The sequence below is a fragment of the Neopsephotus bourkii genome, unplaced genomic scaffold (assembly GCF_033783945.1).
Source record: "Neopsephotus bourkii isolate Nb327-2 ecotype Australia unplaced genomic scaffold, CSIRO-AGI_Nbou_v1 NB_1558, whole genome shotgun sequence".
Taxonomy (NCBI): domain Eukaryota; kingdom Metazoa; phylum Chordata; class Aves; order Psittaciformes; family Psittacidae; genus Neopsephotus; species Neopsephotus bourkii.
This window is the reverse complement of record NW_026902034.1, coordinates 426,970-444,929: the sequence shown is the minus strand read 5'-3', so window position 1 is coordinate 444,929 and position 17,960 is coordinate 426,970. Positions and strand designations below refer to the sequence as shown.

At 42.6% G+C, this 17,960-nt stretch overlaps 1 protein-coding gene across 3 annotated transcripts in view; it reads left to right on the top strand.

Annotated features, from left to right (window-relative positions):
- Positions 1-913: 913 nt before the first annotated feature.
- The window catches only part of ESRP1 (epithelial splicing regulatory protein 1), a 39,925-nt gene continuing 22,878 nt past the window's right edge, over positions 914-17,960 (top strand). For all 3 annotated transcript variants that reach the window (XM_061371059.1, XM_061371058.1, XM_061371056.1), the window contains exons 1-11: positions 914-1,095; positions 1,298-1,426; positions 2,296-2,409; positions 4,702-4,816; positions 11,852-11,950; positions 12,060-12,114; positions 13,853-13,963; positions 14,052-14,184; positions 14,266-14,308; positions 15,325-15,626; positions 17,154-17,372. In XM_061371059.1, coding sequence (XP_061227043.1) covers positions 964-1,095; positions 1,298-1,426; positions 2,296-2,409; positions 4,702-4,816; positions 11,852-11,950; positions 12,060-12,114; positions 13,853-13,963; positions 14,052-14,184; positions 14,266-14,308; positions 15,325-15,626; positions 17,154-17,372 — 1,452 coding nt within the window. In that variant the 5' untranslated portion in view covers positions 914-963. The remainder of the gene's footprint in view (positions 1,096-1,297; positions 1,427-2,295; positions 2,410-4,701; positions 4,817-11,851; positions 11,951-12,059; positions 12,115-13,852; positions 13,964-14,051; positions 14,185-14,265; positions 14,309-15,324; positions 15,627-17,153; positions 17,373-17,960) is intronic.

Sequence of the window (17,960 nt, the reverse complement as noted above, 5' to 3'; positions counted from 1 at the left end):
AATAAAAATCAGGTTTTGAGCAATACGCATTTAAAACAGAAATTTCACAGTGAAAAAAATGATCACCAGGAGAAGGCTGCTGTCACAAGGACCAGAATCACCACGGTTCATCGAGGGAAGGCTGTGACACACGATTACATCCGCCGTGCTGCTCCCTTAAGCGCGACAGAGGAAAATGCCCCAACGCCCGCAGCCAGCTCCCCAGCACCAGTTCCTCCCGGCGGCCCTCGACGGCCGCGCTCGCTCGGTGCCGACGGCGGAAACCCGCCGGGGTGGCTGCGGGCGGCATACCCGCCTCCCGTCCCTTTCCGTCCAGGCTGACGGAGCTGCGGGCGAACCTGCTCTGCCCTCCGGCGACATGTCCCGACAAGAGCGGGCGGCCACGCCCGTGCCCGCTCCCCTCCACCGCCCCGTCGGTGAGGAGTGGCACCTTCCCGGGCAGCTCGCCCCGACGGCGGGAGGCGCAGCCCGGCAGGCTCCGGCCGCTGTCCGTAGTTCCGCGGCGGCTGCGGACGGCACGTCCATAGTCCCGGCACCGCGCGGGGCGCCCCGCCCGCAATCACGGCGCCCCACTCCGCCGACCGCCCCGCCGCGCTTGCCACGTCCCTTCTCGGCGGGGCCAATGGGCGGGCGGCGCCAGGTGAGTGCTACCTGCACCACGTGGGGCGGGGGCTGGGCAGGTAGGGCCGCGGCCCCGCGCTGAAAAGCCCGCAGCCATTGCGCGCTTCCCATCGGTGCAGCCGGCGTGGGAGCGGCCGCCGCCCGGCCCGGGACAGCGAGGGGGGAGAGCGGCAGTGTGCGCCTCCCTCGCCGGCACCTGGGCAGCGAGGCCTGCGTCTCGTTTGGAAGGGCCTTGAGCAAGGAAAGTTTCTGGCCTCTTCCCCCTCTTTTTTCTCCCCCCTTTTCGTTTTCTCTCCCCACCTTTCCCCCTTTTTTTATTCTTCCCACTGGGCCGGTGGCACCATGACGGCATCTCCCGACTACTTGGTCATCCTCTTTGTGACCACGTCTGGAAACAACGGGTCAAGGCTGGGCTCGGATGAGCGAGAGCTGCTCCAGCTCCTGTGGAAAGTGGTCGACCTGAGGAGTAAGGAGGTATTTTCCCGCGAGTGAGGGCACCCCGACCTGCTGCTTCCCTTGGCCCTGCCGTGCTGGGTACAGTGGGACAGCCCCAGCATTGGGTTGGCAGTGGGTCCCCCAGGCTGGAGCAGGCCCTGGTGGAGGGCAGGGGCCGGTGCTGCAGGTGGGGACTTCCAGGCTGGGGAGCTGACTGACCCACCCTCTGCTTTTTCTGGAGCTGGGGCACCTGCATGATGTGCTGGTCCGGCCTGACCATCTGGAGCTGACAGCTGAGTGCCAGGAGATCACCCAGGTGGATGTGGAGAGCCTGACACTGGCACCACCGCTGGAGCAGGCTTTGAGACAGGTGACACCCCATAAGTGGCTGCTAGTTGCTGGTCTTCCTTGGGGGCTTCCTGGTGCAGTAGGGGCAGTGTTACCTATTTATTCCTTCTGCCATCACAGTTATTGGGGCAGCGCTGTCTGGTACAGGGGCACCACAGCCATACATGTGACAGGGAACCTGGTCTATGGTGGTTTTTGTGGGGATTTCCCCCTTGTGTTTTGCTCATTCCCTTTGGGAGGGACTGAACACCAAGAGAGGAAGGTCAGGGTCAGGTATCTCCCTACCCTGGTCTCCTGCCATTCTGGACCCTGAGTCTCAGCTGAGGGTGAGCCCCAGTTGGTGTTGAAAGAGGCCAAGTTTAGGTGCACCTGAAAAGGCTGGGTGATGGCAGGCCCTGCTTAGGCTTGTGGTGGCTCATCAGTCCAGGAAAGGAAACAATACCAAAGCCTCTATATAAATAGTGAAGCGTGCATGATTCTCATTGAGGAAAGGACAGAAACCCCATCTCCTTTTCAACATGCTTGAGTGCCCTGTCTGAAAGGCTTCTCTGCCATGGTGTTCCCGTAGTTCTCTGCAGCTGGCTTTATGTCTCCTTGCAGTGCTTTTGCAAAGGCTTCTGGAAAAGGATTGAGGGGCTTCCTGTAATGTAGACGTGCCTCATTAGAAGTGGGGAACAGGGTCAATTTCCTTGTGAAAATAATGTAATAAAAGTTATTATGTGTTTAGATAGTAAGAAACAAATCTATAGAAGTGAAAGGCTAGGCTTGTACGAAAAGGAGTTCTAGCTCCATGTTCCTGCTGCCCTGGAATAATATGTCAACAGCAGATGACACTGCCTGGCACAGCCACTCTTGTCTTTTACATGTGTCTTTTTTTGTTCCTGCTTTCAGTTTAATCAATCTGTGAGCAATGAATTGAACATTGGTGTAGGTACTTCGTTCTGTTTCTGTACTGATGGGCAGCTGCACATTAGGCAAGTTCTGCATCCTGAAGCTTCCAAGAAGGTATGTAGTTGTAGTTTCAGTTTGACTTTTAGTGTGCTTTATATGATTTCTTGCAAAATTGATCAATTTCCCTTCAGTATGAGAGTGCCTTCACACAATTGTTGTACAAACGTTGCTTGTGTGTGCTTACCGAACTAAAGAGCTTGTCCATGGGAAAGGCACAGACAATGCCTTCTGCTTATGTGTTTGAGAAAGGAGCAATGCATTGACAGGGTACTTGTAGCTACAATGGGTTAATAAATGGGATGTGGAAGCATTGCCAAATAGTTAACCACTTTAATCATAAATTGTCTTTTGAAATGTTATATTCACCTTTAGCTTCAGCAACTTTCAATCTTTATGTAGTCAGTTGAAACTTGAGGGTGGTGCTCATGTTTGTAAGGAGCTGAACAGTAGTTTGAGGCAGGCTATGAGTGATGACTAGTCCCATATTCTAGAGTTTTCTATGCCTTCAGACTTGCCAAATTGCTAACAGTATTATGAGGTCCTGCCTACTTTTCATTAGTGATAGGGTTGCTGCAATATGCTGATTCTCTAGTCCTGAAATAACTGCTTCAATCATTTTGTGGTTTCCTATAGACATGCATTGCTTTGTTACTGAGCTGTTCTGCTGCTCTCATTTCAGCTGACCTCTGTGCCCATCAATTTGTTGCTTCACCTTTGAAGGGGCACTGCTGCAAGTCTGTGTTGTTACAGAACTGATATTGGATGAGCTTGGCTTTAATACTTATTGGTGCTCTAAGTATTTATATCTTTGGTTAAGAAGAGAAAGAGTGAGCATGATTCATAATGAATAGAGGGTCCATATATATATATGTAACTTGCCTTTGGGTGTAATGTGATAAAATGTGGAAACAGGCTTTTAACAGACTTTCTTCTTGCTTGCAATGGTTATATGGTTTATACAGTTAACCTTTTATGTGCATAACTTAACTGCAGGCAAAGAAGGGACAACTATGATTATTTAAATTTGTCTGGTGTTAGGGGTAAGCATCCTTTTTTTGTATCATCACAGGGTCACTGATGGGAATCAAATCCTCATCAAAATGTTCTGTTGCTGTTTTGTTAAGATTTATTCATTTAAAAGCTGCTCTGTGCTGCCTATATGTTAAGTAAACCAGGTGCTTATGAGACCTGTGATAGTTCTTTGTGAATCCTGAAGATGGGCTAGCAGGGTCACTGAAATCCAGATAGGCAAAAATAAATCACCAGACTTGTTGGATTGCATTTCTCTTTTAAGATTGCCAGTCTGAAGCAATCTAGCAGTTCATGGTATTCAGAGAATGAATTGGCATCAACTGCTCCAACTGAATGTCAGTGAAGTACAGAACTTGGTCACTTGTTGAGGAAGAAGAATAGCCATGCTAAAACCAGGGCAGGAAATCTTGGCAAGCACACCTCCATTTTCATAAGTTTGTCTTTAAAGAGTATCGTTTGCCTAATGCATCTGTCCATATGCTAACATGTTCTTAAAGCAGAACTTGTTTCAGACTTATTTCTTCAGGCTCCCTAAATGTGCTTTCACGTATCTTGTCATTCTGTTAGAATGCCAAGATGCTAAGTAGTTGTTAAATCACAGAAAGCCCCTGCTTTTGGTCTAGAAAGATATTGTAGGCAACAAACAGCCAAGTGGAATACAAAATGTTGTGCCTGTAGAGAAGCTCTGGCTTCATATGCTGCAATTAAAGCAGTTACCATGCCTAGACTGACAACCTCTGTGCCATATCAAGTCCTCATCTGCACCCAGTTGGCTTTTATCCTAGTTTTAGTTGGGGGTTTTGTGTGTTGTTTTTTTGGTTTTATTTTTAGTTTTGGTTTAAGGAGTAAGTATTTGAAGTGTGACTATTCGTTGAAAAGTCAGTCTTGTCTATAAACCAAAACATCTTCTGCTAGTCTTGCAAAATTTACTTGGCTCTATAAACTGAACTGCATGCCCTCTGGCTTTTTACAGTTAAAATTGGAATCAAGAATTGATGATAAATTTTGCAATAGCAGGCATTTGCTCTCCTACATATATATTGGATTTGAAGCAGTAGTAATAATAGCAAGCGTTTCTCTGGCAGTGAAAAAGCACATTTCTCTTTTTAAACCACATAGAGAAAGCTGCTTAAGCAAAAAAAAAAAAAAAAAGTTCATAAACAGGAGGCTACAAAGAGCTATAGGAGTTTCTCTGTAGCAAAGACTGTTTGTGTTTCATACCCATATAAGCAACTTGTTATAAAGTTTTAGTACCTAAAGACAAAGTAGATTAAGTTTACCCGGGTTGACAGCAGTAACTTTGTCCTTTTACAGAATATCTTGCTGCCTGAATGCTTCTACTCCTTTTTTGACTTGCGTAAGGAATTCAAGAAGTGTTGCCCTGGCTCACCTGATGTTAGCAAATTGGATGTTGCAGCCATGATAGAATGTATCCTTTTCACAGTGATGGTGTCTACTGCTGTTACAGCTTCGCCTGAATTTGAGGACAGAGATGAGTGAGTAATGCTTGCAACACATGTTCAAGAGTGGTGTAACTTTAATGAGTGACTCTGAGCTGTACTGAGCTTTCTCACAAAGATAAAAACATGAGGATGCATGCTCCCATGGGGGAAATCCTGTATTTCTTCTTGATTTCTGTCTGTTTTCTTTACTACGTTCATAGTTTTGTTGCTAAACTTCACAGTTTAGTGCATCTGGTACATTGTTCATATGGCCGATATGAATCCTAATATTTAAGTTGTGAGGTTGATTGTCACATCAGTTAGGGTTTGTTTTTTGGTTGTTTTTTTTTTTTTGTGTTTTTTTTTTTCATTTTAGTAAGAATTACTGTCTTAATTTTTAGGAAGGGGACCAGTTATTCTTGTTGTGAACCTCTTTGATTCAGGAGTGAACCTAAAGCAGGGAATGTGATTGGCACATTATCTATGGCACATTATGTAGATATGGATTTTCTTGGTGCTTAACCATAAGGTTGAGTACTGGAGGCTGTCTGCTCTGCTTTGCCATCTGCAAATTAAGATTAATCTCCCTGAGTGAAGGGGTAGAAATCACTTCTTCCCCTACTTTGAAGCAAAGCAGTACAGTTAGTGTAAGAGTGTGAATTTTTACGTAAAAAAAAAGCAAAATAAATGCTTGTGTTGCATAATCTAGAAGCTGGATGATGGAGGCTTTTTAAAGCTTTGGTCAAAAACTTACTACATTGTTCAGGGAGGCTTTGATATGGAGCTGGAGAAGTCTATTAAAGACAATGAGCTACTTCAGCTGTTTTGGAGAGATGCCTTTGTTCTCTGTGTGTGTTTATGTCTTGGTACTGTGGAACTAGTAATACAACTGTAGCCACCTGGAGCATTGCTAGTCAGCTAAGGCACAGTGTCAGGCTGTGTATTCCCTGCTTGCTGAGAGGAGGCAGACAACCTTATGTTACCTGACCGTCAAGAAGCCCCTGAAAAGTCAGTACCATCTAAGGGTGGGTTTGGCAGCTGCCAACAGTATTTCCTCCATGTTGCTTGAGGCTTGGTCAGTTTATGCGAGCATGCTCAGCTTGAGTGTGAATTCTGTGTCTGATATGCTTCTTAAGGTATATAAACCTAAATTGCTCTATTCTAGTTTTATCTTAGTCTTTGTGGTTTGATTTGTTGTGTAACTGCTGATTTGTAACTGATGCTCTGATCTGTAAACTTGTCACATTTCAGCAACATAGCTGAAATTAACTGTGCCTATATTGCTTGAGAGTGTTGGGGGTGGAGGATGCAGAGACCAAAAAGCTAAAATAACTTTATTTCCTTTTATTGACAAATATGGTAATTTTATTTCTCCTCACCTTGCTGAAATCTGCCAACTTCATCTCCTTGCTGTCAGAAGTGGTAGAAGCTAATTGCACTTGGAGAGTCTGGACATGCATGTAGGGCTTGGGATTAAAAAAATAATTGCTGAAGCAGGTGCTAAGTGCGAAGACTAGTTCAAACAGTTTTGTGCAGAGGTTTGGTTTTTTTCATAAGCTGCTTTCCTCCTGAGACAGTTACGTAGCAGAGAGAATGTCTAAATGAAAAGTAACTTGGATTTGAAGTGGATATGCTGGGGTGAGGACACAAAAACAAATGGAGTATGTTGGAATGAAGTTGCAGATTCATGTGTAGAACATGACAAAGCTCTTCTGTTCTTGTAGAAGGTGCATCTTTTCCACCCCATAGCTAAAGGGACTGCATGAGGGAAGTTTTCCATGATTTGTGCCACACAAACTATACTGGGCCAGGTTTGTTGGTTTTCTTAGTGGGCATAGAAGGTTTTTGTCTATGTGTCATGTACTGACTAGATATGCAGAAGACTTGCATTTAGAAACTGGTAGAAGTGGAATGGTCCTGGGCACATCCATTCATGTACTTACAACAGCTCCATTTACCTGAAAGTAAGATGGTTGTAATCAGTGAACAGAAGCTTGCATGATGTGAAACCTGGGGGAAAGCTGGGTATTACTGTACAGTCATTTAAATTATTAGGAGTAGTCAAAAAGCTTTTCTTTTGATGGGTATCATTTGATTAAACAGATTACAAACAAATGGAGAATATGCTCCCAACAGTAGGGTCATTAACTGCTGTCCGTGCAGTCATTCAGGGTGTATAATCCAGTGTATAACACACTGCATAGTTGTTTCTTGGTTATGTATTTCTTGTGGACAAGGCAAGCACAGTCTTGAAAAATAGCATAGAGATCTTAAACCAACTAATCAGCTGGGTTATCCTTCCTTTAGAAGATTCTTTTTGGAATTTACTGTTTCAGTGAACTACTTGAAATTCTGTACAGCAAGGAAACTATTCCAAATCCAAGAGCTTAGGTGAAAGCTTTACATCACCCCTCCCCAAGAAACCATACATTTCTTGAGCAAGCATCCAATGATTTATTTTCATTAAAGGTAAGGAAATGTTTAAAATGCCATGGAATATGAAGGACTGAGGAAGAACTGATGCTAGTTGTAACTTATCTCTGAGTGCTACTGCTGCCTAACTTACGGTCTCGAAACAGGTTTTAGGGTAGGAGTCAGTCTTCTGGCAGACTTAGTGTTGTGTAAGAGGAGCAACAGCAGAACAATTGCAAGAAATTTAAAGTAACAAAAAAATGGAGAGAAGCGATCATGTTCCTGCAGAGAGGAACTCAGGGCCATTGAATTCTTCTTTGTCGTGTCAGTCCCCCCCCCATGTGTAAGTATACCGAAGGAGCAGGGTTGTTCTTGCACCCTCCGTACCTCCCATACTTGCTGCACTTCTTGATTTGCAAAGCTTGCTGAGCCAGTTTTCACCCTGTGAGTGCCTTCAGGGTGGAGTGAACAAAGCTTGCATGACTATTCGTATTAGATCTGCAGAAGACTCATCCTTTGCCTCAAGATTGGGTGTGCAGAAGCTATTAAATGGCAAATAGCTCATGCTTCCTCCAGTACATGGTTTGCTCCACTCGCTTCTGAGCTGTATTTCTGAGGATAACTCTTTACTAGGGATGTCTGCTGGATGCTGTCAGTAGAAATACAGGCATACTTCAGACCAGCCTGCTTAATGTGCTGGATACAATCTGGATACTGCAACACTGAAAATTGGTTTTGTTGGCTTTTTTGACTTTTTTGGTTTGGTTTGTGTGGTCTTTTGTGGGTTGTTTTGTGTTTTTGTTTTTTTTTTTGCTTGTTTTATTTTTGACTTGGCTGCCCTGAAAACAATGATGTGGAGCAGTTATAACCAATAGCATATAAGTGGCAATAAAAATCCTGCTACTGGGTATTACATGAGAATCTTGCATATTGCTATTAGTATTTTCCTGTACCCAGGAACTGAGTAATATCAGATTGCATTTATGCAAACTTCATTTTAAAAGATGTAATCTTCTGGCTGAAGAGACTTAAAAACTGAACAAAGGGGGAAGAGGATCAGTGCAGAACACAATTGCAAGACTAGTTCATGTTGTGTCATCTCAAAGCTAAATTAGTTGTTCAGTATTTCTTTTGGCAGTTAAAGGAGTTTCTCAACTGAAAAATGGAAGAGAGTGGGAGGGAAGAAGTTATGGGAGGCACTGGCAGTGGGTGAAGCTGTGGTGATGAACCTAAGGAAATAACATAGAAATTTCTTCCGTATTATGTAGGCCACCTTGATGTAGTGTTTCTCCCTGTCCCCTTCACTAACTTGCTGAGTGCTGCAGGAGGTGGTGTTGCTGCTATGCAGTAAGAAGTTGTTCCTTGTTTCCTATCCTGCCTTGTTGTTTGGGAGTGTCTTTTGCCCATTGCTTCATTTAGATTATATGTGTGCATGCTATTGCATATAGTAGCTTTAGACAGCCAGGTCTGTTTTCTGACACTTCAGATGTGAATTTGGATTTAGCCACTTTCCAGTTGTCCAGGGGAGGCAACTTTTAAACATCACTATGTGTGCCTACACACACACACACACACACACACACACACACACACACACACACACACACACACACGTGGTCTCTTATCCCTTCACAGAGCAAGAGGTGGGTTTTACAAAGACTATTCTAACAACAGCTTTTCCCCAGGTGCCCATAATTTCTAGTGTCTCTGACCATGGGTGTCTGTTAGATTTCAGGTTTTTGCTTGGTTAATATTACTGTTAGCATGCTCCTCACATGTGCAGAAATCTATCAGTTTCTTCTCCAGTCTTGCCTAGAAGCCTTGCTCCTAGCTAATCAGAGGCAAAGGTGTGAGCAATTTTTATTCCCGCTAATGTTCACGACGTTGTTCCTCCCCTTTGATTGTGTTTATACTAATCTAGAGCTCCTTGGCACAACTGACTCTGTCTGAACACCTGGTACAGGTTTCTGTTGGCACTAGGTGAGTTTTAGGAACTAGATCTCCTGTTGATTGATATTTTAAGTTAAAATATTTTCTGATGAAAATGGATGTGGGGTGAGGGAGCGAGTTTGTTTTCTTTGTGTGACAGCCTTGCTTCAAATTCCTAGTGCCTTCACACTGCTGCATTTTCTCTTGGGCAGCTGATCACTTGTAGGGATCTTTGGCTCAGCAAAAAGGAAACACTAAAATGCCTGGAGTTTTGACAGCATGGTCTAACAGCCAAGTGCATGTATACGTACATGCATGCATGTCCTCAGCTGTAATAGCTATTGAAACTCCTGCCCAATTTCTCTTGACTTTGACAAAGATGACAATTAAAAAATCTTTGCAAAAATCAGCCAGGCAAGATCCAGATTTCAATACCTGTGCCTTCAGCAGCTTCTGGTTCCATGGACATGCAGCAGAGGCTGAGCAAGCACAGAGCTGTTAGATTCTGCAGAGGAAAGGGTGTCAGGAAAGGAAGCACTCCTCAGCTCCAATACCCTGTACCCAGAAACATCTGTGTGGTACTGATTAGGCACCTGCTGTGAGGGAGTCTGTTGATTAGTTTTCTTTTCAACCTCTATTCCCCAGGGGACAGGGGAGGCGTGAGCCTGAGTGTACTGTTTAGGAAAAGATACTGCAATGAAGTTGTTTTGAATGGTTTTTTTTGTTGCCACAAATACTGATAGTCTCAGAAACTGTGCTTTGGGGTTGTTCCATGTGGCTCAGGATTTTTAGCTTTGTTTTCTTTAAGAAAACCATTTAATGCTTTCACTACTTTACTCCAAAGAAAGTATGTGAAGGGAGGGTAATGGCTATGGCTAGGAAACTGTCTTGAGTCAGGCAGCTGGAGGGGACGGGTCACTAGTTTGTTTTGTGCCTTTTTTTTTTGTTGGGTTTTTAGTTTTGTTTTTAACTATGATGATTCATTTAAACTGCCAATGTTCTTGTAAGACTAAGCACCATCCTCTCACCTTACAGACTCCGGTGCCCACTTAAAACTAACAAAGCTTCAAAGTGTATTGTGTTGGCACAGCAGCTTTCCTTTCCTTGCTGTGGAAGAGTTAAACTTCAAAAACAACTTATTATTTTGTAGGAGTGACTTGCAGTTAACCCACAAATAATAGGGAAGGTTTTATTTCACAATGAGACTTGTGCTGCCCCCCCTGTTGAAGAGATGATACAGCAAAGCTGGAATGTGGTGTCTGTTTCTGACACCTTCCATTCTCTGCCCTTCATGTAGGCATCTGCCAATTGAAAATCAGCTCAGCTCTAGGTGGAAAAAAAAAAGCAGGTTTTCTTTAAGGGGAAAAAAAAGCTGGACTGAGAGCCAGCATTTGAGCACCACAGACTTGAGCATTTGCACTGTGTCCAGTGAGGTTTTTTTTTTTTGAAGATGTGGGCAAATAATTGGTGCATTTGACTATTTTGAATGCCTTGCATTACTGTACTGCCATGCCAGGATAGGTCTTGTTTAAGAAACTTTCACTTTTGCTCTGAAGTCATGATGTAAAGTAATGAAAGGAGTCAAAAAACCCAAGTAATTTTCCAAGACTGTTTTGTATTTCATTACTTGTTCTGTTCTTGGGCTGTTTTTTGTTTTGTGGGTTTGTTTTTTTGTTGTTTTTTTTTGTGGTGGTGTTGTTGGTTGGTTTTTTTTTTTTTCTGGGATTTTTAGCTGGCTTCTATTTTGTTGTCTTGGGTTCTTTAATCCTACACTCATCAAAGGAGATGTGAGTGAATAAAACCCTCTTAAAAATTTCATTTATAAATGATGGAGCAGAGTTGTCAGTAGTCTTGTAGTCCTGTAGCCTGGTGTTAGAGAGGTGCAAGTGTGACAGGAGACAGGAGAGGGAAACCGTTTACACTTGTGTGAAAGAAAGTGGTATGTGCAACTTGCATCAGACTCTCTTTATGAACACGGGGTTTTATCAAGTCGTTCTACAGCCTCTTTCCAGGGCAGAACACATCCTGCTCTCTATTGGCAGGGAGCTTATCCTTGCTATCATCTTCCAAAATACTTCAGATCAAAGAACATATGTGCTGTGGGACTCTGTTTTGTCTCTTGATTATCTACAATGGCATACACTTATCACATTCTCAAAATGCTTCTGTCTAACAGCACTAAATTTGGGTTGTATCTTCTAATGGGCAAGGTTTAGACCAAGTGCCATTTGTGAATTTGGTCAAAGTAAAATATTTATTGTATTTTGGGATTGCTTGTTTGGAAAGCATGTAGCATATTCTATTTCTGGAGCTCTTAGTTGATGGTTTGCTTCTCCTTCAAATTAGAGGTTAAAAATCTTAATTAAAGAGTAGAGTACTCAAGTGTCTTCTGGATGCAAAACTATCTGTCAAACATACATAATTCAAAGTATATTAAATATATATGTCCTTATTATGGGGTCTCATGTCCCTAGACGCTTTCTGGAGTGACCTTGCACTCCCATAGGTGGCAGTAGCTAGAGGCCAAGACAGAACAGCTAATGTATCCCAGTAGGAAAATGGATTAAAGATTCCCCCTGAGAAGTAACTTACCATCAAGGGTAACATGAAAGCTTGTTGGCTCTAACAGGAAGCCAATTAGAAATCTCTCTGGTGATGATTGACTTAACTCCAGCATAAAGATTTAAATCTTGACAAGAACAGTCCAGTGTTTCCCTATGGAGCCTCTCAAGTTGAAGATATGGGGAATATTATTTTAACGCTAATATCTGAACCATACAGTAAGTGATTGTTGTGAACAAGTTTTGTTTTTTTTTCTTGCTTGTTTGGTTTTATTGCCTGTCCTGTATGCTGAGGAAAAAAGAAAATAACTTGTGCTATATTTCATAGATCACCGATTTTCAGATCCAGAAAGAGTAAACTACAAATTTGAAAGTGGGCCATGGTAAGTGCTTTCGCCCTCTTCTTGCTGTGTGCACATACCCTACCAGTCTTGCAAATAACTGTTACCATTGTTTTATTTATCTTGCCACTGCTGTGGGAATCGATTAGGTGCTTTAAGTGGGAAAAGGAACAGATAACCTATGATGAGATGCAAGCCAGTTTTCTTGATACACTTCGATGTTGCCTGTTAACTGCTGGTCGTTCTGGGTCCTGCTAGTAAATGCTTATAATGGGTGTTAAGTGTGCTGTTAACAGAGAAGTAAGCATTTTTGCGAGTAACCCTGTTGGTACCAACTCTAAGATTCTTCCTGCAATTTGTGTCACAGTTATTGAATATGCATCATGCTTTTTTTTTTTATAGGGAAGAAATATTTCCATAAGGATACTGTACTACCAGTAAATTGCTTAAGCTATGATTGTCTTCTTCCTGAATAGATTTTAAACCTAAAGTGTTGCATACTTTTGATTACTGTTTTGGTGGCTTTTTTTCTTCTTTTTTTTTCTGGGGGGGGGAAGGGGGGTGTTGTTCTGTTTTTCTGTAATTATACTTCTATGTGTGATTACAGGTTTTTCTCAATGGTTTGCTGAATACTCCTGTGCTGGTATTACTTGTACTCCTGTCTTGCACGAATACTTCCCTTTTCCAGATTAAGAAACTAAAAAAAGCAAGAAAAGAATACAACAATGTTGACAGAAAGTATCCAGTGAGATTAGCTCAGGGTTTGTTTTACAGTGGCCATAAGCTTTTCCCCTTTCAATAACAAAATCCTGGGGTAAGGTGGAAGATTCCCATTTTATTTTTGCTGGTGAGAAGTACAGAATTAGGAGGTGAGAGGGAACAGCTTGAGACAGACACCTACGGAAAGGCTACCTGAGGTATTAAAGACAAACATGACCCTCCTGTAACAAGGTGTACCACAGCCTTTTTGTGCAAAAAGAAGTCCTCTGCTGCTGAACAAGACTTGATCTGCTTAATCAATCATACACTCTCTTCTGTGCAAAAACATGTCCTTGCAATAGCCAGAAAGGCAGCCTTGGGTAGCTGTGAGGGTATTGTTACACGTGGCACTTTTAACAAGTAACAGAACAAAAGAGGCTGTGGTAATGACCAATTAAACATGGCTTTCTGTGGCTGAGCTATTCCCATGCTAAGCAGCCAGTGTAGCCTGTAGCTATATTAGTCTCTAGTAGCAAGGTGACGGCTAAACAAGCAATGTTAAGGCTAAACTCTCTGGGCAGGAGTCCTCTGTGTGCTGAGTATAACCCTGAACTGATTTGGGCTTGGCTTGTAACTGGCTCTTACACATGATTACAGTACAAAAAAAAATAAGCATTGACCTCAGTTACATCTAACTGATCTGTTTCAATTTCCACCTACCTGAGATTAGAATGGCAAGTGCTTTATTTTATACCAGTAACCCTGTTCAGATAATGGAGAAGCACAAACCATTTGTATGTCAGGAGTGGGGAGTAAATTGTGAACATGATCAAAGAAATGAGAGCTCAAGGAGCGAATGTGGTGAAGCAGGAAAGGGGAGGTGGAAAAGGACCAGACGCTTCCTGAGGAGAAACACATGCAGTGGCTTTGGATGGTGGTGGCACTTAGCCATTGCTGCCCTGGAAGTGCCATCCAGTAGATGTGGAACAGGGACTGAAGCGCAGGTGACAAACAGGGAGAGTATTACATGTCAGATACTAAAGGTAGTTGTGTCTGTATTACTCCCTCTTTGTGTCTGCAGCAGCAAGATGGAACTTGTGGATGACAATGCTGTTATCCGAGCAAGAGGATTGCCTTGGCAGTCATCTGACCAGGACATAGCAAGATTCTTCAAAGGCCTAAATATTGCCAAGTTAGTAACCAAGAATTTACTTAAGCATTTGTAGTGCTTTGTCTGTGTTGGTCATAGAGTTCTCTCTCTCTTGATTTAAATCTTGCAGGGGAGGTGCTGCTGTCTGTCTTAATGCCCAAGGTAGGAGGAATGGGGAGGCTCTTGTGAGGTTCGTAAGTGAAGAGCATAGAGATCTAGCACTACAAAGGCACAAGCATCACATGGGAAATCGATACATTGAGGTGTGTGACACTGGCTTTGAAATCCTCTTTGTAACAGGAGTGCAAATAGCATACCAATTACATTCTTGTTTCTTTCTTTAGGTATACAAGGCAACAGGCGAAGACTTCCTTAAAATTGCAGGAGGTAATTTTTAGTGGGTAGGAATGACAGTGGGCTCCATCAGCATCTGCAGTGTTGGGCTATAAACTGCCCTTATTAGATACAGGTTTTCATTTTCTTTCTTTAAACAAGTAGCAGCAGTCTAAGGCATTCTGTGATTTATCTGTCCATCTTTCTCTTCCATATTGCTTCCATTTTCAAGCAGCCTATCCAATAAGGATTGATCAGGCAAGATGATGACCTTGGATATGAACTTAATTTGGTAGCTCATCTTAACTGAAGGAACCTAAATGTTATTGATTACTAAAAACCAAAGCCAGAGTATTTCTGAAAAACAGTAACAGTTGTTGCTGTGGAGGTTTGCATGTAAAAGCAAACGGATATCACAGTGTAAATAACAAGGGTGTGCCTGGCACAACCAAACTTCTTTGGAGAATGAGCTGGGTGTAAGTGAAAGGACCCATATTAAGACGTGAAGCTGTTTAGCAGCTAGCCTTGGTTAGGGTAATATAAGTATACACCTCAGAGGTCTTCTCCTAGAGATACTGAAAGTGGAACTAGCAGACTTTGACAGTTTTATTGGGATAGGATGAAATTCCTGGGCATGTTTTCAACATGTCCTTCCAACTTTCCCAGCACAGTGGTCTGGGTACTTGGCTACTATATATTATGGTTTCAGAGCATGATAAAGGTGTTCATAAGTTAGGAAGGCAAGGTGCATGATAGCAGAGGTAGTGCTCATGCAAAAGATTCAGAGACTGCTTTCCTTGAGCTCTGAACTTTAAGTAGTTTTTATTTTCCCCTTGAAAAAGGATAAATCTCTTCCAAATGGAGTAACATTGTTAGACTTTAATGGGAAATGTCCTTACAATATTTCTAGTTTATTAAATGGGGGGAGGGGTGTTATTTACTTTGGAAGCAAACATTGTTCTACCTGCCGTGTTCTGTCTTTGGGGAGGAGGTAGCTATGCCGGACTTGCTCATGATCTTTTATGACCACATAGACTTAAGTGCTGCTTCTGCATATTTTTTTGTTAAAGGTACTTCCAATGAGGTTGCACAGTTCTTGTCAAAAGAAAACCAAGTGATCGTCAGGATGCGAGGTCTTCCTTTCAACGTTACAACAGAAGAAGTGCTGACATTCTTTGGCCAACACTGCCCTGTAACAGGAGGAAAGGAAGGAGTCCTGTTTGTCACATACCCTGATAGCAGGCCAACAGGGGATGCCTTTGTATTGTTTGCTTGTGAGGAATATGCACAAAATGCACTGAAAAAGCATAAGGACTTGCTGGGAAAAAGGTACATCGAACTCTTCAGGAGCACTGCAGCAGAAGTTCAGCAGGTGGGTGTAAATATTGCAAACATTGGTTTCTTGTAATCAAAATTCCTACACTGGCATACAGTAGTGGAAGCAAATACTACTTGGCCATGACTTGAAAGCTTTCTTTTCCCTCTCTCACTCTTGACTCTTGCTGGAAGAAGCACTGTCTGAATTTCCATGAGGTTTTGCTCTTTCTAAATGTAAGATTTCATGGCATGTGGATGTTCTCAATCATATATGTGTGTGCATACACTTACACATGCATACAAACCTTTTGGAGTTTTGGCTTTCGATAGCCTTGCAAACAGCAGTTATAGGAGAAAGTTTATGTAGGTCTAGTGCTTTACACAACAGATACTAAATTTGTTTAAGTCCAATTATGTTCTATTCAGGAGGAAAGTTAGCAACAAATCTTGATCTAAAAGACTTATATTTACTCACTGGCACAGAAAAACAAAGCCTTTTGATGTAGCTGTCTTCAGGGCAATGTATCTGAAGAGTCTTACAAATTGCCTCTAAGGGCAGTTCTTGGCTATCTTCTGCCACCACTGGCTGTCTGGCAGAGGGTGGCAGGACTTTGTGAAACTGGGCCTGAAGAGTGCCCCCTCTTGCATTAACATGGCTTTATGGACCGTTAAATTTAGTTATGCTGTCAGGGTAAAGAAGTAGGGCTGAGAGGATTTTCTCTGAAGATTTATAGAGCTGCAGTTGATGTCACAAACTTCTAAATGTGATTCTAAGAGGTCTCATCTGTAATGGAAATACAGTCAAGCAGTACCCATGTCCTTGTAACCAAGTAATGGCACAGCTCTGTTCCCCCAAATATGTAGATATTTCAGTGCATTGCCTGAAGGGTGGCACTTGATGATAAGGCATAGCTGCATAAGGCATCATTGTGTTTTTTCTCAACTGCTCTCATTTCTTTGCTTAACAAAACCTTGATAACTGTACAAATGTGCATGAACTTTAATCTTGCTTGGAGTCAAAGGCTAGTGACTATTTAGTGAACTCTTGAAGAGGCCAGGCTTTTACTGTTAAAATAGTAAGAAAAAATGTCGAAGTGTGACTGTGACTCAGTACTACCACCTACGTTACTTGATGGACTATTGCATCTCAAAGCAGGGCTGATTAGTAGTGATACAGCTTCTAGTTCCCAGACTCTCCTGAAGTTTTGCTGAGGAGTTATTCTGGGTAGAAGTGTCACCATGACCGTACATAGTAGAATTACTTTTTTTTGCTATTTTCCCAATAAAAATACTGTAGAAAGACGGGTTTCATGTTCTAAGAAGTTTTCTGAGAGTTGCACATTTTGAGTATATTTTTTCAATGCAAAATTATCTTTTTTAAGGAAAAAGAGCCTAAATATTGACTTTGAACATTGGATTTTAAGCATGGCTTTTGTTGTTTAAGCCCAGAATCTAGCTCACATTTTTCATTGAAATACTGCCCAAATTGAAAACAAATGGCAGTGGTGTTATGTTCAGTTCCTCTGAGTTGAAAAATAAGTAAGGAATCTTTCTGTAACCTCTGTTTTTCTTGTTTGCACAGGTGCTGAACAGGTACTCTTCCACGCCTCTCATTCCTCTCCCAACACCTCCTATTCTTCCAGTATTACCTCAACAATTTGTGCCTCCCACTAATGTCAGAGACTGCATACGTTTGCGTGGTCTTCCCTATGCTGCTACTATAAGGGACATCCTGGAGTTCTTGGGGGAGTTTTCTACAGATATTAGGACCCATGGAGTTCACATGGTACTAAATCACCAGGTAGGCACCAAGTTTCTAGCCATTTCATGCCAATTACTCTGTGTATGAACAGAGTCCTTCTGATGGTTACAACAGAGAAGCACCTTTGGGATTGACACTAGTGGCATTAATTGGCTCTCCTCTGAAAGTACTGGCAGTAGATATGTTGGCTTATTTGAACCCTGCTGTGCTAGCTGTTGCATTTGCTCTAGAGCAGTTTCTGTTACTGAGACCCATGTGCTTAAAGCTAAGCCACAGTCCTAGAGGGATTTGTGCTCCCAGAGCAGCAGCTGTGATCCTGCACTGCAGGAGGCTGGAACTGAAGAGTCCTGCTCAACAACATGCGTAATTCTTGTACCAGGCAAGAGGTATCTCCAAAACAAGTGTGGACAAGGTTAGCTCTCAAAGGAGGGGTTTGCACCTGCCTTGATGAACAATATGCTGTGGGTACATTTGAAGACAACTGTGAGTGTGGCCTTTTTAGACAGGATTTCCTATGGCATAAGTCAACATGAAACCTTGGGTTTCCTGAACTGTGTGCTTGCTTTTTTTTTGAACAGTTGCAGCTATGCACCGAGATTAACAGCTCATTGACACCTGTAAACGGTC